We start from the raw sequence: 23,480 nt of genomic DNA on the forward strand, positions 1-23,480 counted from the left end.
TTGGGGGTTTTCTGAGACAGGGTCTCACTCTGTTTCCCAGGCTGAAGTGCAGTGGTGCAATCACGGCTCACTGCAGCCCCAACCTCCCAGGTTCAAGTCATCCTCCCACCTCAGCCTCCTGAGGAGCTGGGACCACACCCAGCTAATTTTTATTTGTTTTTTTTAGAGACGGGATCTCATTATGTTGTCCAGACTGGTCTTAAACTTCTGGGCTCAAGTGATTCACTCACCTTGGCCTCCCAAAGTGCTGGAATTACAGTCATGAGCAATCACACCCAGCTGAAAAAGATTTGGAAGCAGCCACAGTCAAGCTGAGCCTCCTTACTGCCTCACTATCTCCCTTCACCTCGCCAGTTCCCCTCTCATCTCCTTAAATCCACCCTCACCTCCCCAGATCCACCCTCACTTCCACAGATGCCTCCTCACCTCCTCAGATCCATCCTCTCCTCCTCAAATTCACCCTCACCTCCCCAGATCTTCTGATACCTCCTAAGATCCCCCTCACCTCCTAAGATTCCCCCTCACCTCCTCAGATCCCTCCTCACCTCCTCAGATCACCCCTCACATCATCAGATCCCCCCTCACCTCCTTAGATCTCTCCTCACTTCTTCAGATCCCCCCTCACCTCCCCAGATCCCTCCTCACCTCCTCAGATCCCCCCTCAGCTCCCCTGATCCCTCCTCACCTCCTAAGATCCCTCCTAACCTCCTCAGATCCCTCCCCGCCTTCACATCCCCCCTCAGCTCCCCAAATCTCCCCTCACTTTCTCAGATCCCTCCTCACCTCCTCAGGTCCCTCCTCATCTCCATTTCCCCCTCTTCCCCAACTAGGTGACCCACTGGGCCTGTCTTACCTAGGACTTCCTTGGCTTGAGGACTAACATTCCCATATCCCAGGCACTTCTTCAGTCTTGGCACACTGGGACAGCAGGTCACTCTATTCACTGGGCCTCCTTCCTCAGAACTGGTCATCACCCCATGGACTCCTCTCCACATGTCCCCCAGGCCTGAGGCAACAACACGTTACAGTCCGTATCACAGCCACTGCCCTTGGCTCACATTCGGCCTCCCTCTGGGCTGCTCCTGGAGCCTCTGCCCTCCTCTCCCCCCGGTATTGGTGTTCCCGGATAAGAAAAGACAACCTGAGTCTCCCCAGCCATGGAGGCCCTGCCTCCTTCCCCCCGGGTCCTCACCATGTGCCCCGTCCACTGACCAGAGCCAGCTCATGAAGGACCTTGAGGCCTCCGCAGACATCCATGGGCTGCTGTGCAAACTCCCAGCTCAGCCCAGGGGCTCCCCACGGTTCTGTCCTGGGCCAGGCCCCCTTGTTCTCTGAGCCCAGGCTAGGGACGAAAGCCGAGCAGGACGTCTCCCCTCCTGCAGACCAGGCCTCCTCAGACAGTGGGTTCCAGTGGGAAAGCTGGCTCAGGCCCAGAAACATGGCCAGGGACTGTGACCGTGTCCTGGGGGTGACCCCCAGCCTCCTTGTTTCTCGTGGCCCTAGAGACTAAGCAATGCCCAGCAGACGGCCCGCTCTCTCCTGGGGCCACGTGTCCCCCTTTCAACTCTCCCCACAGTGCCCCACGGGTCAGGGCCTCGCTGCCACACATTGCAAAACCGTGTCCTTTCTCTGTGCACTTATCACAGTGACATCCTGCCCCGCCCACCCCAAATGGTGAGCCCTGCTCGGTGGCACCGCTTTGGCCTGCAGAGGCCAGCACTGGGCTCCCAAGGGGAGCTGGAGCCCTCACCAGCGGGCTCCCCCCAGAGCATACCGGTGGCCTCATGTGGACACCCACATCTCTGAGCCTCTGGCCCCTCCTCTCTGGACCCTCTGGTGCTTCTTCACTCAGCCAGGCCATCGCCCCTGAGCCTGCAGGAGCCCTCCAAGCACTGGGGCCTGCCAGGGCATGGACCCCATACCCCGAAGCTCCCAGAGCAACAGATTCTCCTCTCCCACCTTCCCATATGCCACCCCCAAGTTCCAGTCCCATGCGGCCTCTCCCAGCTCCTGGCAGCACAAGCTGGCTGGTCCTACAGTGCCCATGGGGTACAGGGCCCCTGGGGGCTCAGGAGGGGAGGGGAGGCCAAACTCTGAGGGAGGCTGAGCTGCCCTGGAGGCTGGGCGTCCACGTGTGGTTTTCAACAAGGAGAGTGCTAGCTTTAAATGGAGAGTGGGGACAGAGAATCAGAGGATTCAAGAGTTGTCCCTATGCCATAGGTGGGGGTCCTCTTGTTTCCCCTGACCTTGTGACTATGCGCCTGCCTGGGCTGAGAACTCAGGCTCACCCAGTGCTCTGCATAATCTGAGGCTTGGGCCAGGCCTCACCCTCGTTGCCCTCACTGCTTGGGGCAGTCTTTCAGGAGAAGGAGGGTCTTCAGTGGTCAGAGGAAGGGGCCGGCCAGCGCCACCTGGAGACCATGGAGTCACACCCATCCCTCCAGTGCTCCAGGAGCCCCTGTGGCTCAGTGCTAATGCTCACCACCCTCCACCTTCACCATCCTTCTCCTGGGTGTCACCGGTCCCAGGAGCTGTCGCTCCACTTTCCTATTATTGCTGCATCCCGACACCAGTGACAGCCTCGGTTCCGCATTAAGGGCAACTGAAAGCAGAAATCTGCTGGAATGGGGTGAAGGGATCTATAGGGAGTGTAAATACATGAGTTAGCATCTCAGCCAGCCATCCTGAGATACACAAATACCTTCAAACCCAAACTCTCTCTAGGTACAAAGGAAGTAAAATGTGATCGCAGCAGAGTGTCCCTGCTTTCCACCTTCAGGGACTCCTTCTAAGTCCCCCTGGGCATGGGTGGGGTTTTTATAAAGCTCCAAAGTCTCCCTTCCAAGTGAAGTTGAGGCTACAAACCAGTGCCTTTCATAAGCCAAGCTTTAAGACCTGAAGCGACCATCTGTTTTGTTTGTTTGTTTGTTTGTTTGAGAGTCTCACTCTGTCTCCCAGGCTGAAGTGCAATGGCTCAATCTCGGCTCACTGCAACCTCCGCCTTCCGGGTTCAAGTGATTCTCCTGCGTCAGGCTCCTGAGTAGCTGGGATTACAGACGCTTGCCACCGCACCCAGCTAATTTTTGTATTTTTAGTAGAGACAGGATTTCGCCATGTTGGCCAGGCTGGTCTCAAACTCCTGACCTCAGGTGATCCACCTGCCTCGGCCTCCCAAAGTACTGGGATTACAGGTGTGAGCCACCACGCCCAGCCCACCATCTGCTTTTGATGCAGTCTTTCAGGAGAAGGAGGGCCTTCAGTGGTCAGAGGAAGGGGCCGGACAGGGCCACCTGGAGACCATGGAGTCACACCCATCCCGGAAGCTGGTCCTGGGGCAGCAGCACCTGGTTGCAGCCTGGGCTTCTAGGAACTCATGATTAAAAGCTAAATGATGTTTTAGAAGTAATAAGGTTTTTTGTTGTTGTTGTTTGTTTGTTTGTTTCTTTGAGACGGCGTCTCGCTCTGTTGCCCAGGCTGCAGGCTGGAGTGCAGTGGCGAGATCTTGGCTCACTGCAAGCTCTGCCTCCCGGGTTCACGCCACTCTCCTGCCTTAGCCTCCCCAGCAGCTGGGACTACAGGCACCCACCACCACGCCCAGCTAATGTTTTGTATTTTTAGTAGAGATGGGGTTTCACCATGTTAGCCAGGATGGTCTTGATCTCCCGACCTCGTGATCTGTCCACCTCGGCCTCCCAAAGTGCTGGGATCACAGGCGTGAGCCACCGCGCCTGGCCTATATGTAATAAGTTTTTTATATGTACGTTTATGAAAAGAGCATCATGGAACATGTCCCTCTAGTGAAAGGGCATTTCCATTAACTCGCCCGATGCTCCTCATGCCTACCCAACTCCGTAATGCACAATGCACTTACAAGTAATGACACCAAATTGCTTCCTCAATGTTCTGCAACTCAGACTTCTCACTGAGACCCAGTGAGCTTCGTATTGGAATATCATCTTGCTGGCACCTCTTTAGCAGGGAGTTGCTACAGTAAATCCAGGTGTGCTGTGAAACCTCTGGATGAAATTTTCTTTCCCTATCTGTAGCTTAAGGATGAAACAGAATACATTTTTCAAAGAGATCCACGAGCTGCTGAGGAAAAAAAAAAAAAAAAAAAAATTTCCACTGGTCAAAAATTTGGTGTCTTTCTTACAATTTGTATTTTTAGCTATATTTGAAATCAATTACTCACATTTTTGCACAGGTAGCCAAACATGTTCTCAGCAAAATTCTTTCTTTTTTTTTTTTGAGATGGAGTCTTGCTCCGTCACCCAGGCTGGAGTGCAGTGGCGCGATCTCAGCTCACTGCAACCTCCACCTCCCCAGTTCAAGCGATTCTCCTGCCTCAGCCTCCGGAATAGCTGGGATTACAGGCACCGCCACCTCACCTAGTTTTGTATTTTAGTAGAGATGGTGTTTCACTATGCTGATGAGGCTGGTCTCAAACTCCTGACCTCAGGTGCTCTGCCCACCTCAACCTTCCAAAGTGCTGGGATTACAGGCATGAGCAACCACACCCAACCCGCAGCAAAATTCTTAATGAGCAGCTTGTCACTGTGTTGTTGACTTTTGTGCTTAGGGGGAAGGATATGCCACTGCACTTGGATTTAAAGGACAGCCACAGAATCTGGCACCTCAGCCAGGTGATGCTCCTCCCCAGGTGATGCTCCCCCACCAGGTGATGCTCCCCCCCAGGTGATGCTTCCCACCAGGTGATACTCCCCTTCGAGGTGATGCTCCCCCCAGGTGATGCTCCTCCACCAGGTGATGCCCCTGCCAGGTGATTCTTCCCCGCCAGGCAATGCTCCCCCTCAGGTGATGCTCCCCCCCCGGTGATTCTTCCCCGCCCAGGCAATGCTCCCCCCCAGGTGATGCTCCCCGCCAGGTGATGCTCCCCTACCAGGCCATACTCCTCTGTGGCTTCTACTCTGCAGAATACCTACTTAATTGAGCTGGAAGATCATTCCCCGTTATGGTTGTTAGTGGAGAAGCTGGTAGCAGCATTATCCCCCTTCAACAGAATAATTTTTATGTCAAGGGTCTCAGCTATAAGCAGTAGAAGAAATCAGTTCCCAGTTTGTATCCTAATAAAGGAAAGATTCTCTCTGCTCACATTGCGATGAGGTCCTGCCTAGAGAAGAATGCTCCATTGAACCCCTGATTCCAGGCTGACCCAGAGGATTGGGGGGACAGGGAATACTCCCACCACCTGGAGAGGGGCAGACTGTCAGCCCTGACTGGTGCTCAGCCCACACCATGCTGCTGCTACCAGGAGAGCAGGGATGCCCCGCAGGTAATGGGGTGGCAGGGGCCAGGCTGGATGCCCACCACAGACCGTGGCAGGCGAGCTCAGGCCTTGGCGCCACACTGTGGCCTGCTGTGCCCATGGATGCCAACAGGATCCTGTAGTGGAGGACAGCCATTCCAGAGCAGAGCCTGCACAAACATGCTCCCTGCAACCTTCTGCAGCTGAGGGTGCTGTGTGAGCATCCTTGGAGTCTCCTAGGCAGCAGGGCCAGTCCACACTCTGTTGGAGGCTGGAGACTCCAGGCCTGCAGCTCCTGCCCTGACGCCCATCTGGGCTCAGATCCTGGCTCTCCACAAGACATCCTAGAGGGTCACCAGCAGGATACCGGAAATGAGCTTGCATCTTCCCATATGCATGCATGCACACATGCACAAACACATACACATATATAAACACACTTGTGCACATGTGTCCATGCGCATGCACACACATCACATCCATGCACCGAGTTTACACACCCATGCACATGCATGGGCACCCCCACACACACATGCACTCCCCACAGCTTAACTGTGCCAGTAAGGCGAGTGGACGCCAGTCTTCTCTCCCTGTAGCCTGACATTTCCACAATGCACCTTTACAGCCCCCACTTAGAGGTGAAGCCTCTCCCTAGCCCGGGACGCTGGGCATGGCACTAGCTCCAGCCTGGGCGCCAGGGGCTCACACACATCTACTTGCCATCTTGGACCCTGTGAGCTCCCTGAGGACAAGCCCAGGCCAGCTGCGGGGAGGATGAGAGGCCCAGTGGAGCCCAACTGAGCTGTCAAGCCGGGGTTGTCCCAGAGCAGCCAGCCCCAAGCCAACCCCGTGTGTGTGAGTGCCCCGCCAAGCAGAGTCCCCAAGTCCAAGCTGGCAACAGACAGGAGCAGAACTGGGGTGGGGGTTCAGACTGTTGTTACTGTGGGTGCGAGATACAGCGGGTGGGGACAGTGACTCTCCTATTGGCATGAAAGCATAGTGAACACTCAACACACCCAGAAAGAAGAGAGTCTTCTAAATGGCTGGGCTGTGCAGGGTGCCTGCCTGCTCCCCTGCGCCCAAAAATAAAATCCCTGCTGCGAGAATCAGGTAAGCCCCGCCTGTCCATGTGCAGCCTTGTTAACAGGAGCCTAATGAAGGCCACAGAGGGCTCCTGAGAAGGCCTGGCCTGATGGGCAATGGGAACCTGGCTCCCTGTCCTGTTCCCATCCTTCAGGCCTGATGCAAACAGGATGCAGCTGCCTGTGGGGCTCCTGGCACTGACCCATGGCACCCTGGGCCAAAAATGACTTCGAGGACCACCCCTCGGGTCCAGCCGGCCACCTGGGCTCATTCTCGAGGTCTGGCCTTGGCCTCTTCTGCCAGTCCCACCTGTGTCAGCGTCAGGCCACTAGGACTGCAGTCCTTGAAGCCTCTGTCCCCAGGCCAGCAGCCACCACCACCTAACCTACCTGCACCTGGGTTTCCGGCCCTGCACAGTTCCTCCTGCCACAGTGGCCCAGGCTAATGTATTTCCAGCAGCATTTCCACTTCCATCACCCCTACCCTGCCCAGGAGCTGAGGGGTTCCCAGTCACTCTGGGGTTAAGGGCCAGCCCCATACCTACTATGGACGGACCTCCATCCACCGCAGGCCCCTGGAGTCCGCTGCGTGGGGTCCCCTCAGTGACCAAGTGACTCGGCATGGATGCTGGATGTGCACAAGCAGATGGTGTCTGGAGCCTCCATGGACCCAGCACTGGGGAGCAAGGGGACGTCACAGGAGGGGACCCTGCACCCAGGAGGGAGTGGGGAGGGACTGCTGAAGCCAAGGAGTGCCACAGAGGAGCCGGTGTGACTCAGGGACCCCAGCAGAGCCCCTCCACAGCCCCAGTCCCAGGTCTCCCTGGCCTGGAGGGCACCACGTTCCCAGCTCACCGCTCCTTCTTGCTCATCTCTGAACCCATCCAGCAGCAGCCCCCAGGGAGCCAGGCTCCCAGCACCACTGTCGCTAAGGGCCACACCTGCCTTTCCATGCCATGTGTTATCTTCACTCCTGCCTGCATCTAGCCAGCCCCTGAGGACGAGGGACGTCCTTGTTTCTCCTTCTGTGCCCCCACAATGGCCAAGAGCCAGGGACCGAGCCTGCCAGATACCTGAGAAATGATGGAAATGGACAAGCCCCAGATCACCCTCCTCACTTTCAATCTGTACCAGGGAAGGATTTAGAACTAAATATTCCATTGGCCTGGAGGGGCCTGACCAGGAGGTCTGGGAGAATTGAAGAACCTCCCCCCTCCCCCTCCTCTTCCCCCTCCCTCTCCCCCGTCCTCTCCTCTCCTCTCCCCTCCCCTCCCTCTCTCTCTCTCTCTCTCTCTCTCTCTCACTCTTGCTCTCACTCTCACTCTTTCTCACTCAGACATGCCACGTCTGACTCAAAGCCCAGTGGTAACAGTCAACGAAGGCCAAGGCTCTGTGGAAACAAAATCTCTGGGTAAGCCAGTGATCACCCTGCCATTTCTGTCCTGCTGGTGGCCAGGCCACAGGAGAACCACACCCAGCTCGGCCCAAACCAACACCTGGCCACTTTCCAGTTGGTGCCTCCAGGACCCCTGAGGGCTCCTCCATTGTCTGCATGTCCAGTCACCAGCCTGGGACCTCCAGGGGCCAGCGGGGCAGCAGGCATGGGCAGGAAAGGAGGTGAGAGAAGCCACAGGTCCCCATCCTGTCCCCAAGCACAGCCCTGAGCAGGCTCAGGAAAGACCAAGGCAGGGAGCAGGGATCTGAGTCATCGAGCACCCACTTTGCCCTGAGCACCATTCCACATGCCAGGGATGCAGGAGGGAGGCAAGGGCAGCCAGACTCCTGGTAGGATGAAGAGACAGTGAGAGAGTAAGGCAGAGAAGTATAGACAGAAACAGAGATACAGAGATAGAGACACTGAAGCAGAGATATAGAGAGACAGAGAGACACAGACAGAAAGAGACTAAGAGAGAGAAACAGACAGAGACAGAGAGAGCGGTAGCAAGGCTCCCGAGAAACCCTTCCCTTAGTCAGAGGGAGAGTGTAAGGGAAAGGCGGGCTGCGGAGTCGGAGGAGTGTGAGGGAGGCAGTGGAAGGGGTGGGCCAGGCAGCATCCAGGCAGGGGTGAGGAGGGCCTGAGAGAGCTGGGCAGAGCAAGTGCACCTGCCATCACTCGGGCCACTTCTGCCGCCATGGTGGGGAGCCCTGCGGACCCAGCCTGGGAGGGCCTGGGAGATGCCACTGCAGGCTGCAGGAGGTGTGACCTGGGTTGTGGATTAAAAAGACACACCCCCGACCCAGGAGAGCTGGGTGGGAGGGGAGGTGGCTGTGGGTGAAAGGGCAGGAGGGAGCCTTCAGTGATGGCTGTTCTGCATCTGGCTGTGGGTGCTTGTGGTGGAATTGTCTAGAACTCGACGTGCCCACATGAACACAGACAGGTGCACACAAAACTGAAGCCAGAACAAGGCTCGTGGTGTATCAATGGGATATCCCAGCTGTGCTACTGCACTCCAATTTTGCAAGATGCTCCTGCTGTGGGGAACAGGGCAGGGTACACGGGGTCTCTCTGTACCACCCCTCGCCATTGCCTGTGAGCCCATAACTCTCTCAAAATGTATTTTAAGCATCCCATCCCTGGCACATGGAAAAGAGGATGTAACAGCCTATGTAGATGCTTGGAGGTGAGGCAGCTCTGCAGGAGACCAGGACCTGGGCGGGAAGGGCACGTGGAGAAGGGGTCAGGGTAACACTGGGACACATGGGGACTGTGGGCAGAGGGAGCAGGGCTTCGGAGAAGCAGGGACGGGGTGGCTGCCAGGGGCTTTCACAGGCGAGAAGAGAGAGGGAAACAGTTTTCTACCCAGGGTGCCTAGTCCCAGGGCTGTGTCACCCCAGACTCTGGCTGAATTCCCCCAAAATAGCAAGGTTTTGTGTGGAAATTGAGCGAACTTATAACTTTGACAGGTCTTTTGAGTTTGGGAACAAGGCTAGTTTGCCAAAATGATTCTTCCCTCTTTAATTAAAATCTTTTATTAACTGCCAAGCTAATACCTTCCCCTAAGACAGACAAGATAATGAGCCCACATCCATCAGCCCAGGCGAGCAGCCGTCCACAGAGGCTGGGGTGGACTCAGGAGAGGGGAGCCAGCCCCCACAGACACCCCACGCTCTCGCTGCAGGGACAGCCCCAAACGCAGGCAGGAGTCCCATTCAGGACACACATCAGCCCTGTCAGAAGGTCCCTGCCAGAAACAGGGTGGCCCAGCCAGTAGCCTCCAGCCCAGCACTTTGCAGGTTGCAATGTCCCCCACCACTTCTACTGCCATGCACTCGGAGAGGCCACGGGGCCGCCTTAAGGGCAGGGCCCGGTCCCAGTGGGTCCCAACTTGCTTTCTCAGTCACTGAGTAGGGCAGGTTTTGGAGGCCAACAGGAACCACCCCTGGGCCTCAGGAGCCTCTGTTAGGGCCATAGCCATTAGCACAGACAGGGCACCAGGCACAGGGACAAAGGCCCAACACAGCCTGGTCCAGATCCAGCCTGACACAGGGGCAGGCTCTGGTAAGGGACTGTTCACCAGCCTGGTTCACCCCTCAGTGGCGGTCCTAACCCCATCTTTATTTCACTTCACTAGAAACATTTCAAACAAAGACAACAATAGGGACCCACACAACAAGTGCCCAAGTGTACACCAGCAGCCTATAACCACACCCCTCCTAACCCCTTATACAATACCTATGAGTCTACACTGACAGAATGAACGAATAGATGAGTAAATGCAGAGAAGGCTGTGCAGTGGCTCATGTCTGTAATCCCAGCACTTTGGGAGGCCAAAGAGGGAGGATCACTTGAGCTCAGGAGTTCAAGACCAGCTTGGGCAACATAGCAAAACTTTGTATTTTACAAAAAATACAAAGAAATTAGCCAGGTGTGATGACGGCTGTGGTCCCAGCTACTTGGGAGGCTGAGGTAGGAGGGTCGCTTGAGCCCAGGCGATCGAGGCTGTAGTGAGCTGTGTTCACACAACTGCACTCCAGCCTGGGTGACAGAGAGACACCCTGTCTCCAAAAGAAGAAAAATGAAGAAAAGAGATGAGTAGCAGATGTCTCCATGTAGAACTCAGCAATTTATGGGCTACTCCCCCTCAGGGACACTCATTCAGTGTGGGCTGCACACAGGGACTTCCAACGACACCCTATAGAAGGAGGGAGAAAGCAGAACTGGGGTGGAGACCGGGCAGGTGACCAAGGTCAGTGCCGCAGCGAGAAGTCGTGTCAGCAGCGTAGCCTCGATGTGACGGGAGCGGGGTGGCTCTTTGCCCCTGAGGGCTTCCTCCCACAACACCCCTGCCCCAACCTTACCGTGAGAAAACCCCAGTCGAGAAAGCCTTCACAATACTCTTCACACTGTCACGGTCACCAGAGACAAGCAGAGTCCGAGAAATGCTGCAGCCAAGGAGCGTGAGGACACGGCGGTCTGGTGGGATCCTGGGACAGAAAGGGGACCTCAGCTGTATGGACTCTAGCTAATAGTAACGTGTCACTATTTGTTCATTCATTAGAACAAATGCACCTCGCCTGTGCAAGATGTTCACGGGGCCGGTAGGTGGGGGGAGCAGGGGGTGTAATAACTCTGGACTACCTGCTCACTTTTTCTGCAAATATAGAACTGCTCTAAAAATAAAGCCGACCAGTGTTTTAAAAAGCCGAACCTCAACTGTCCCCAAGGTCCCTTGGCTCCCCTCTTCGAGGGGACGCAGAAGGTTCACCGGGGCTAAGGAACAAAAAACTCCTGGGGAGGGCCGACTCCGGGGAGGGGAGGCCAGGCCTGCGGGGCCCTGCTGCTCGAGTGCTGGGGCCCAGGCCCGGTGGCTGCAGGGGCCGAGCCGACTCAGGTTTGGGGAGGCGGGCAAGGCACCCCGATGGTCTGGGGCTGGGGCTATGCCAGCTCCGCTCCCTTCTCCAGCGCAGGTCGCAGCCCGGGCAGGACGGGACAGGGGCGTCCCCTGCACGACCGAGCAACCCCGCGCCAGGATGCAGGGCCCACCCCGAGGAGGCTCGGCCGCCAACCAGACGGACCCGCGGGTCCCCGGGGACGGACGGGCAGGGGTCCGGGGATCCGCCCTGCTTCACCGCTCCCAGCACGGCCGCCTCCAGGGCTCGGGCACCTGTTCCCCGGAGGTCCCGGCCCACTCCTGCTCGGAAAGACTGGGCAGCCGCAGGCAGCGGGGCGGGGCTCCGAGCCAGACCTGGGGGTTCCTGCCCCGGCCACGCAGGCACCGCGGACTCCGCTCCGCTCCCGCAGGTAGAGCACGGTGCATGCAGGTAACGCCCGGGCCGGCCGCAGAACCAGGTGAGCCCCGCACAGGTGTGAAGGCAAGCGCCTCTGGCTTGGCGCGCCCCCGAGACCTTCCAGCCGCCGCTTCATCTGCGGAGGAGGCCCGGGCAGACCGGTCGCGCTCCCGGGACCCCGCACACAGTGGGGCACACGGCGGGGCACACGGCGGGGGCGCGCGGTCCGGGATCCGCGGGCTGGCTCTTGCGCGCTCCTCGGTCCTCGCACGCCCCCTGGCGCCCGGAGACCGCCCCTGGAGACGGCGAGGCCGGGCTGAAGCGCGGTGCGCAGCGCCCTCGCGTGGACACGCGCCGCCACCGCCCGCCGCCGAGGTCTGCAGCCGACGTGGCCTCTCTGTGACTTGCTGCGCGCTGACCTCGATGGTGCAGCAGCGACTAGGGGACGATAGCATCCTGGACCGTTTTGCATACGTGGAAACTGAGCCTTTCAAGGTCCTGGAGCTGGTGCATTGACTCCGCATATGACAGAAAATTCAGTTCGCGCCCCGGCCTTGTCCCTCCAGTCACACCAGGCTGCAGCGGCAGCAAAGCTTCCAGTTGGCGCGGGGCCCTGGGCATCACCTGCCGTCGCTGGTCCCAGGGTGTCCCTGCAGCCTCAACGTCCAAGGCACTCTGGGATCCAGGACAGGGACCCGACCCAGCCAGGCAGGGCTCGTGACTGGCTCCTACCCTGGCGTCTGGTTCCAGGGCTGTTGGTTCCTGCACACGCCCTCCCCAGTGGCGCCACCTGGACCCTGGCACCAGGGGCTGCGCGCCTCCCCAGATGCGCCGGGCAGACTCCTCCAGAAGGGATGTGTACAGGCCGCCCCCAGGAGCGCGCGCCCGGAGCCTGAGCAGCCCCTCCCGGCGCAGACCCCTGACCCCACCCCTGTGCGCCCCAGGGCCCGGGGGAGGGGACAGAAACAGGATGGGAAGCAAGGGGGGCACACGTGGGCGGGCGATCTGTTCCCTGAAGCTCCCAAGACCCAGGACTTTCTAAATTCACAAGGCAGCCTTCACGGTCACTGGTAGGTGTATTTGTCAAGGTAAGAGGACAGGACACGGTTTAACGTTTGTTCGCTTGACTTAAAACTTCCAGTATTGGCCGGGCGCGGTGGCTCAAGCCTGTAATCCCAGCACTTTGGGAGGCCGAGACGGGCGGATCACGAGGTCAGGAGATCGAGACCATCCTGGCTAACACGGTGAAACCCCGTCTCTACTAAAAAATACAAAAAACTAGCCGGGCGAAGTGGCGGGCGCCTGTAGTCCCAGCTACTCGGGAGGCTGAGGCAGGAGAATGGCGTGAACCCGGGAGGCGGAGCTTGCAGTGAGCTGAGATCCGGCCACTGCACTCCAGCCTGGGTGACAGAGCGAGCAGTGAGCCGAGATCGCACCACAGTAGATAGAACCCTCCCGCCCGCGTCAGACCTGACTTCAGGCAGAATCTGTCCCTGCCCCAGGCCTGAGCACAGTGCTTGCTGTGATCCGGGAGAAGCAAGATCCGGAGCGGGTTTGAACCCTCGGCTGAGCCACTCGCCCCCTGGATGAGAGCTTTGGCAAATTCCTGAGCTTGTTTCCCTACCGGCAAAAACACCCAAAATGCCATCGTGCTGGGGGGTCCTCAGCAGGTTCTAAATAGGCACCATGCTTCGGGCAGGGCATGGCCTTCATGGTGGGCTGCTCCTGTGGTGCCAGCGTTCTCTCCTTCCAGCAAAGCTGGTCCTGGGCACCTCCTCACCCTCCCTGCCTACCATTAGGACCAGTATGGGCCCATTCACAGCCCATCACTCCACCCTCCACACAGTGCTGTCCCTGGCCACCCAGAGGAACACGTCTCCCTCCCAAGCCACAGGAGCCAATTCACTGACTCCTCACACCTCACAGAGGTTAAGAGGGCCAACTGCAGCCAGGAGGCCCAGGGTCAAATCCTGGTCCACCAGGTACTATGACCAGAAGCAGTTTGCTTCACCCATGCCTCAGTTTCCCCATCTGTCAAATGGGGCTGATGATGCCTACCTCATAGGGTTGTGGTGAGAATTAGATGACTTAATACGTGTCAACTATTCAGGACAGCACCTGTTTGCTGTGGTAGTTTCAGCGTCGGTTGGAGAGTAGGTCCCCGCAGGAATGCACATAGAACAAGGGGTCACAGGTGACCAGGTGTGTGTTTCTCTAGTGAGAAGTTCGGAGCAAGTTCAAAGAGAAGATCATGGTTAAGGTAAGTGGCCCTTTAACAGAATCTCCAGGAAAGGAGAACCCTGGGATCAGGGCCTGAACTCCCCAACCTCCTTCAGCCACACTGCTTGAAGCAGGACTGGCTTTCCAGGCCTGCCACCTGTGCGGTCCTGTGGGGCCCTGCACTCAGGACTACATTCGGTTTCACGTTCTGCTACCATCATCTCAAAATTCTTAATAATTTTATCTGAACGCGTGCTGTTAGTGCAGAGGCACCACAGAGCATGTGGGTGAGCAGAGAACTGGCTACTCCTTGCCACCCGGCTAACACGCAGGGTTCACGATGCACCAGAAGCAGCGTTCCAGTGGGCCCCAGCGTCAGGCGTGACAAGACTCAAGGCGAGGGCAACCTCAGCGTGTAACCGGCTATGACAGGAGAGCTGGAGCTGACAGCCCTGGCACCACACTTTCCAATCACACCAGAACTTGCTTCCAGCCCAGAAAGAGAGCAATTGCATTCTAAGAAACACGGATGACGGAGTAAATCATCATATCCTCTCTGCCTTGTCTCTTGCCTGTACTAGCCAACTACTCACTGAAGATGACACAGAAGGCAGGCAATGAGAGGGCAACCCACAGCTCCTTCTCTCTCTCTTGCCTTAGCCTGAAGGCAGTGCTCGCTGAGGGAATGTGCACGGATCAAGAGCATTTCCTTTTGTGCAGCGCCTCCAGCATCCTGGCAGAAGCTGAGATAGACATTAATGGGCCAGCTCAGGTACCCCACACGTAAGTTAAATGCTCTTATATTTGCATTTGAAATTGCCACTGCACAGTGTTTAAAAGCAGAAACGTTCATGTTAATGACTTAAATTTCTAATTTTTCTTTACTTAGAATATTAAGTAGCAAATAATAAACACCGGGGGAAAAGCTTTGTATCTCAGCACCTCCAAGGGCACATTTTGCCTGCTTCCTGAACAAGCCCTAAAATTTATACACCTGGACCTGCATGCAGGCCCTGCCCTGTGATAAGGAGACTCCTTCCCTGACAGCGGACGGGGAAACAGCAGAGGGCTGCAGCCCCGATGGGAACCCAGGGCTCCAGGACTCCTGGGCTTAGCTGCAGGAGGAGGGCAAAACCTGTCGTCATCCCAGAGCATGCCCAGCGGGATGTTATTTTCAACAGGAACATGCTTTCTTACATTTAAGTGTGTGAAACTACACACACTTCCTGCACCTCAGTGCATGCGGTTCAGGGATGGAGACAGAATGGGCCACCACCTCCCATCTCAGCCTCTCTGCTCAGGACCATCCCTGCCAGATCCTACACTGCTTCTCATCAGCAACTTTAGACAGCCAAGCGTGCTGCAGCATGGGACGCGCTCCTACCCACCAGGAGCCTTTGATTCTGGGACAAGACTCCTGGCATGAGGAAGACCCGCAGATCCTCCCTACCTGCACCCACCAAGGGCAAATGCCCTGGAACCTTCCTCCAGACCTAAACGCAAAATAGAGGGATAGGTTGGGGCTCAGAAAATGATATCCAAGGCCTGGGGTTTTGGCACACTGAGTACTAGGAACTTCAGGACACCAGAAGGGCCTCAGAAGCAAGGGCTCTCTAACCCCTCTGGCCCCTTCCCTTGCCCCCACCCCACCCACCTCAAGGTAGGCCACAGGAAGTAGAATGCCTCTTCCCCAGTGCAGGTCACAGAAACCAGAACCCCTCTCATGCAAGGCCAGCCATAAAAACCTAGAAATATGGCCGGGTGCTGTGGCTCACACCTTGTAATCCCAGCACTTTAGGAGGCTGAGACGGGTGGATCACTTGAGGTCAGGAGTTCGAGACCAGCCTGGCCAACATGGCGAAACCCCATCTCTACTAAAACTACAAAAACTAGCCAGGTATGGTGGTACATGCCTGTAATCCCAGCTACTGGGGAGGTTGAGGCAGGAGAATTGCTTGAACCCAGGAGGTGGAGGTTGCAGTGAGCCAAGATTATGCCACTGCACTCCAGCCTGGGGGACAAGAACAAAACTCTGTCTCAAGAAAAAAAAAGAGAAAAAAAAAAAAAACCTAGAAATATGACTCTCACCTTCCCTGGCCTTGTGTAGGAGTGTAACTGAGCAGCTTAACTTCAAAATGCATTTTTAAACTTTTTTTTTTCCTTTTCTTTAGTACTGAGACATAACCTTAAAGCAAATTGCAGAAGCCTTTTCCCTTAATCTTAAAATAGACTCCATACCCCTCCCCCTTCTCACCGTATACCCTCTTCACATGTGTCTGTGAGCTAGTCTCTAATTACGTGCTTATTTCGAAGTTCTAGGGGCTAATCTTGTGACAGACCAAGCGTGGAAACCCAGCTGCAAAATCCCAGAGCTTACCTCAAGGTGGGCAGTCAAATCTGGCCACTCGTTGAGATGATGCCAACCCACACTCCAGGTGGACTGAGGTCCAGGAGAGCCACCAGAACAAGACACACATTGTACTCAGCACAAAGTCCCCTCCTGTCCCCGCTTTCTAAACCCTTGCCTTCTCCCCAGAAATTCAAAGTCGTTACTTTGGGTGGGAATCCAGCCATATCCCCATGACTAGCTCTGGTTAACCGTCATTTTCTTTCTACCAGACCTTGCTCTTGTCAACTGGACTCTGTAACTGGCAAGCAGCCGGACCCGTGTTCCACTACAGGAGCCGGTCACAAAAACATCCTCCATAGTACTTTATCTGAAAGTGTTCCCAGACCTTAATCCCAGAAGGGCCCTGTCCTGTACCTGGAAGGAAGGAATGCTACACAGGGAGCAAGGTTTTCCCATCCAGTCTACGATTAGATTCTTCCCTTCTGTCCAATCACATTTCTGCATGGCCACCCACTCTTCGTTGAATCTGAGTGTGAACATGCAGTTTCTCTTGGGTCTTTATTTCTGAAGGCTCCTGTATCACCTAAGTCTTTACATAAATTTTATTTTTCCTTGGTAATCTATTAAAGGAGTGTTGGCTGTGCCCCTTGTGATGGGTGAAGAAAGGTATCCTCCTTTCTGCCCCTACAGGCAGGTGACGGGGTTCTCGAGGGCATCCAAGCTCCTTCTGGCTTTTCTCCATTATATCGGGGCTCTTCCTTTTAAGCACAAAACATAGGACAAGAGCATAAAAATCTATTTTAATTCCTTTACAAATTACCATACATGCCTTCGTCCTAAATAGACGGCTCCCATATCCAGGTTACAAGCTTGGGCTCAACGACAGGGCTAGGAGTTAGGGAACTCGTTCCTGGGGACAGCAGGCTGGTAGACAAGGGGCAGAGAAACGCTTACCTCACCTTGGACCACATGGCAGGCATCCCCCAGGCAACCCCGAACAAGGGCAGGCTCTCTAGGAGTTCATACGGAAATCTGTAACTTCCTCAAACAAAACTTGATTTTTTGAGAAAAGATTAACACTGTACCACTGACAACCAATGACAAGATGAATGACCGTGGGGAGAACAGGTCTTTTTCAGTCAAAATGTGCAGGTCCTCGCAATTTTTTTTTTCCCCCTGAGACAGGCTCTTATTTTGTCACCCAAGCTGGGGTGCAATGGCACGATCACTGGAGCCTTGACCTCCTGGGCTCAAGCAATCCTCCTATCTCAGCTCCCCAAGTAGCTGGGACTACAGGTGCACACCACCATGACCAGTTAATTTTTTATTTTTTGTAGAGATGAGGTTTCGCCATGTTGCTCAGGCTGGTCTCAAACTCCTGAGCTCAAGCAACCCACCCGCCTCTGCCTCCCAAAGTGCTGGGATTACAGGCATGAGCCATTGTGCCCAGCCTGGCACTTAATTTGTAAAAGCCACATCATTTCTAACAGGAAGGTAAAAATACCAGGTCATTTCAGAAGCCCCAGACTTGGGCAACTCCACTCACTAACGCAGCGTGCTACCTCAAAGCCAGTGTGGCATGAGGCTTCAAGTACAGCACTGGGGCTGCGCTGAGGGATCCTGGTTCAAATCCCCACTCCTAGCCCTAGAACTTACAGTGACCTAAGTGCACCAAGACTCCCTCAAGGTATTCTGCTGCTTTCAGTGACAGTGCGTGTGCCCAGCCCATGAGCTAACTGAACTCATTTCTTCTGAATCTGAACGTCTCCAAATATCAGACAAAGCTGTATGAAAAAAGCCCCCAAGACTCTGAAACTAGAATGGGATGCCAGTTATAAAACTTCTCTTTAAAGTTACCCATCCTGGTGAATGAGGCACCAGGAAGCTACTGCAGCTTGTGTCTGATTCGGAAAGGTGGATACCTTTCCTCATCCATCACAAGGGGCACAGCCAACACTCTTATAACAAAAGAGATTAACAAGAGAAAAGCATAAGATTTATTTAAGTCTTACGTGACACAGGAGCCTTCAGAAATGAAGACCCAAAGACTCAAGAGAAACTGTCCATGTGTACACTGATTCAATGATCAGTGGATGGCCATGAGGAAATGTGACTAGACAAAAAGGGAAGGGTCTAGGTCCTCCAACTCAACATCTGAAATGTGTATAAAACAAGAATTCATCTGCAAAAAATCAAATTACTTTAGAAAGGTTTAAATTTTGAAAAGTCGCAACTGTCAAATTTAAGAAAACCGATCTTAGACCAGGCATGGTGGCTCAGGCCTGTAATCCCAACACTGTGGGAGGATCACTTGAGCCCAGGAGATTGAGACCAGCCTGGGCAACAGAGTGAGACTTCACGTCTACAAAAAAAATCAAAACACAGCCAGCCGGGCATGGTGGCACATGCCTGTCATCTCAGCTACTGAGGAGGCTGAGGTGGGAGGATCTTGAACCTGGGAGGTCAAGGATGCCGTGAGCCATGATTGCACCACTGCACTCCAGCCTGAGTGACAGAGGAGACCCTGTCTCAAACAAAAAAAAAAGAAAGAAAGGAAGGAAAAGAAAGCTGATTTTACTTTAAAAACTAAACCAGAGATCATGTTTCATATTGCAATCTTAAGCTTTTAACTTTTGACTGTCAAGATAGGTCTTATTTGTGTTAATTCTTTCCAATAAGACAGATCATGATTACCAAGTGCTTAAAATGTATTACAGTTGTTTCAGAGATTAAACATTTTCTAAGTTAATAAAATGAGACTTTCTAATTATAAAAACATGCTATTTTTTAGTCTACCCCTCAGTAGACTTATGACATTTTTGTAAAGAATGGAAATGGCAATAATTTTTCTCCTTCCTTCTTAATATCAATCCAGTGAGACCAAGGTGGACTTCCTGATGCTTCTGCAAGGCTCAGCGTTCAACAAAAAAAAGGCAAAAGCATGTAAGTCACACGTGGGCAAGGCAACTGAACCCACAAGGTCCTGTTATTTTAATAAGGAGCATTTACATTATGATAGCAAGTTTCAACACATTCATCAACAAGGCGGTCTTCAAATCAGTCAACCCCCGGAGTTTAGAAAACAGAGTCATGAGGAAGAGCTGCTCGGCTGTAGGAAGTAGGGTTAATGCCCTCTAATCCCCAGGAAAGGGGCAGACTGAAGCCAGAGCCAGAATCCTGGCAATTCACCAGTTTCTCATCACAGGTAAAAAGGCAACTGCATCCCACACAGCTCTGATGGGGAGGCCTCCCGGGAGGGGCAAGCCTAAGGTTTGGGTGTCCCAGACCCTGGATGGAAGCCCCAGCTCCCAACCTGTAGCTGTGCCCTTGAGAGAGCTGCTTTCTCCCCTCACCTGCAAAGGAGAATTCCACAAACTACCTAACCTGTTTCATTGGTTTTAGTTTTCCTTTCCATTTTTGATCAAGAGTTTTTATTTAAAAATAAAAAAAGTTCATTCCTGCAGGCTTATTTCCCCTAAACAGATACCAATTCCCTGAGAAGCCTTCCTACAAAGAAGGCACACACACACACGTCAGGAGGAGTGAACAGCTCTGTCTGTATGAGGGCCGTTCTGGTTCCTATTCAACCGGCCTCTTCTAGAAAGGAAATTCTGACATGTGAGGTTTGGTTTCTAAGAGTTAACAGGCAAACAGATGGCAGCCCTCATCATTGAGAGCCTCCCCACAGCACCAGCTCTATCCTAAGCACCATGCAGCTTTAACCTGGCAGGATGCCACACGAAGCCCCACTACAGACTCAACAGAGCAGGCCGAGAAAGGGAGGGCAGGCAGAGCTGGCCACAGGCTCTGGCCTGGGTCCATGCTCCCAAAAGCATAGCAGTGCTTCTCAGGACAGAAATGTGTCCAGACATGAAAACTCTCCATACAAAACCTGCCTGAACGGTCCCTCCCACCATAAGCACCCAACAAGGCCTCACGTGTGGGACAACATCCAAATGTCACATTGTCACCTTTCCTTGTGAACAGATTTCTCAAATTCAGAAAAAAACTTTGTCTCTAGAATTTGAGGATCAGAGAGGATTTCAATTCTGATAAAACATTTCTACAAGAGCAGGCTCAATTATAAACCCATACACAAACTCTCTTTTTGTTAGAAAATTCAATAGGGGAAGTTCAGTTGGGCTCAAGAATCTTACTTTACTTTCTAAAATACACTAATAAAATCAGATTACGAATGGCCAACAGTCCGCCTGCATGAACAAGATCTCTTGACCTTCTCCATGTCTGGCCAAAAACAACTAGAAAATAGAAATATGCTGCATTGTCACCCCAACTTACCTGGAGTCAGCGGAGCCAATGACCACCAGAATTTAAGAGGATAAATTCATATAGGACACAGGGGCAACTCCCCAAAAACTCTCAACACTCATCCTGACTCAAACCAGGATGGCTCAACAAAGGATAATGTCACTGGTATCTTATGTCCTACAGGAGTCAACCAAAGGAAAGGAGGTCTTTCTAAAGTGCACTAACCACATGACCTTATCAGAGCAATGGCCTCTGGCCAGAACAGTGCTTCCTAAATTGGAGGTAGCCATTTATGTTGAAAGTTGTGCATTTTATTTATTTGTATGTGCATTAGAAAAAAACAGGCTTACTGAATCTGTGATGGCAAAGATATTCTTGCTTAGGATAAAGTGAAGTTAAAAGTTGACTTAGAAAATATACTAGGACAGTTGGCACTTAAAGAAAAAGCAGTATGCAAATGATTTGTTTGAGATAAGTATACAAAAAAAGTACGGAGCCCTCCTCCATGACACACACATCCCTGCAGCCAATAGCTTCATAAAATTTTCAGTTAAAATTCTATTTGTATCTGCATTTAAAAAGTTTTATTTATACAATGATTTTCATTTTAAATAGAAACAAGGAAGTTGTCATGGACCAATGCTCTAAAGAGCCTTATTTAATTACACAGAACGCCAAGAAAATCCACCACCAAAGGCATCCTAACACCTAGCAGGAAGCAAGGCCTCATCGAGCTTTATGACTTGTACAGACCAGCCTCTGTCACACACAAATACAGCACTCTACTCCTTACACAATCAAAACAGAGAAAAACAGCCTGAGCTGAAGAGACAGCAACAGTGTGCAGGTGGTGGGCTAATCTTACCTAGGCCTAGGAATAGACGCATTTCATCCTGTTTATTCTTGTCTGAATCACTGACTTCTGCTTCCCTTTCCTCATCACCACCAGACAGTGCCAGCATCTTAACTGCCTAAACAGGGTGGGGTAATATATGAAGAGAATGTGTCACAAGTACAAAAAAAACTAAGACCCATGAGGTGAATTTAGCCATCCCATTTGAAGCCTGCTTGTGGAAGCCTAGTGAAGCAACTATTTCTCATATATGTTAGATTCAGGATCAAAAATACTGTTAAAATTTTCATGGACTTCAAACTGTTCTCAATAGGAGGACCAAAGGACCTTGAAAGATCAAATCAATGTTTATTATAAACAAGTGGACCAAGTGTGGTGGTCCTACCTGTAAATTCCAGCACTTTGGGAGGCTGAAGCAGGAGACCTCATCTCTACAAGAAATAAAAAAATTAGGTAGGCATGGTGGTGGCAGCCTGTGGTCCCAGTTACTCAGGAGGCTGAGGCAGAAGGATCGCTAAGCCCCGAGAAGTCAAGGCTGCAGTGAGCCATAATCGTGCCACTGCACTCCAGCCTGGGTGACAGAGCCAGACTCCGTCTTAAAAAAAAAAAAAAAAAAAAAAAAAGTAGTGATGCTTACAACAAATGACAATACTTTTCCATTCTTTGTCATGACTACCCACTCTTCTAGACCTTATGAAAAAGTGCTTGTTGTATCATATTCAGTGAGAAATCATTTTCCTCTGAAATGTTTCTTGATAATTACTACTGGTACCTTGTGAAATGAGAGTCTAAACCTGCAGACATCCTACACTGCCTCTGCAATTTAACCAGTGCCGAGCTCAGCAATGACATCAGAAACTAATTTCCGTTGTTTTTCCTAAGCTGTAAGGAGATCTTTCACCAGCGAGGGGAGCCATTGTGTTGGCAAAGGAGTTGTCCTAAATACTGTTGTGTACTGCATTCCGCCACAGTTCTCCATTTTCTGAAGACTGCCTTTCTTAACTGCTAGAAGATACTCATGTACTAAGAAAAAGAGATTTAATGTGGGTTAATTATAGTAGCTGTATGTTTAATATTGCTGTAAAGATATACTTTTTTCATACAATTATTGTTAATAATTTGAAGATGTTTATTGCATTCTATTTTTGGTGGGAAAAAAAATGTAACATACATTTATTTAGCACGACATTGTGAAATACACAAAACATGTAACTGAGTAAGCAGGAATTTTCTATTCCTAGTCCATTTCTGAGGACTAAATCATGAACTGCTTCCAATGTAATTAAATATTTCTTGCAATAGTTGGGCACCAAGTTTAAGATTTATTAATTTTCTCCTCTCAGTATAGGCAGCAATTCACCATTTTCTTTCAGTTCCTAAAAATGAAAAACAACAATAATAATATGTATATGCATATATAAAAAGATGGAAACATCTAAACAATCACAGCTTGTATGTATATCTGAGAACCAAAAGAAACACTTAATTGGATTAAAACTCCAGTCTTTTGGCCGGGCGCGGTGGCTCAAGCCTGTAATCCCAGCACTTTGGGAGGCCGAGACGGGTGGATCACGAGGTCAGGAGATCGAGACCATCCTGGCTAACACAGTGAAACCCCGTCTCTACTAAAAAATACAAAAAACTAGCCGGGCGAAGTGGTGGGCGCCTGTGGTCCCAGCTACTCGGGAGGCTGAGGCAGGAGAATGGCGTAAACCCGGGAGGCGGAGCTTGCAGTGAGCTGAGATCCGGCCACTGCACTCCAGCCTGGGTGACAGAGCGAGACTCCGTCTCAAAAAAAAAAAAAATACATATATATATATATTTTTTTTTGAAAAAAATATTATTAGTTCAAAAGCTAGTATTACTGTAACTTTGGTTTGCAATTTCACACTTCATTTTCTATATAATTTAAGAAAATAATGCATTTAAAGTATTCATGATAAAAGCATTCAACAAACTAGGAATATAAGAACATCAACTCAGCTGGGTGGGGTGGCTGGTGCCTGTAATTCCAGCACTTTAGGAGACCTAGGCAGACAGATCACCTGAGGTCAGGAGTTCGAGACCAGCCTTGCCAACGGTGAAACCCCGTCTCTACTAAAAAGTACAAAAAACTAGCCGGGCGAGGTGGTGAGCGCCTGTAGTCCCAGCTACTCGGGAGGCTGAGGCAGGAGAATGGCGTAAACCCGGGAGGCGGAGCTTGCAGTGAGC

General features: G+C 52.6%; 1 protein-coding gene across 2 annotated transcripts in view; it reads right to left on the minus strand.

Annotated features, from left to right (window-relative positions):
• Positions 1–22,374: 22,374 nt before the first annotated feature.
• GLRX3 (glutaredoxin 3) overlaps positions 22,375–23,480 on the minus strand; it is a 44,284-nt gene continuing 43,178 nt past the window's right edge. For both annotated transcript variants that reach the window (XM_003904419.2, XM_021943865.1), the window contains one exon: positions 22,375–22,645. In XM_003904419.2, the coding sequence (XP_003904468.1) occupies positions 22,595–22,645 (51 nt within the window). In that variant the 3' untranslated portion in view covers positions 22,375–22,594. The remainder of the gene's footprint in view (positions 22,646–23,480) is intronic.

This window comes from Papio anubis, chromosome 11 (assembly GCF_008728515.1).
Source record: "Papio anubis isolate 15944 chromosome 11, Panubis1.0, whole genome shotgun sequence".
Lineage (NCBI taxonomy): Eukaryota > Metazoa > Chordata > Mammalia > Primates > Cercopithecidae > Papio > Papio anubis.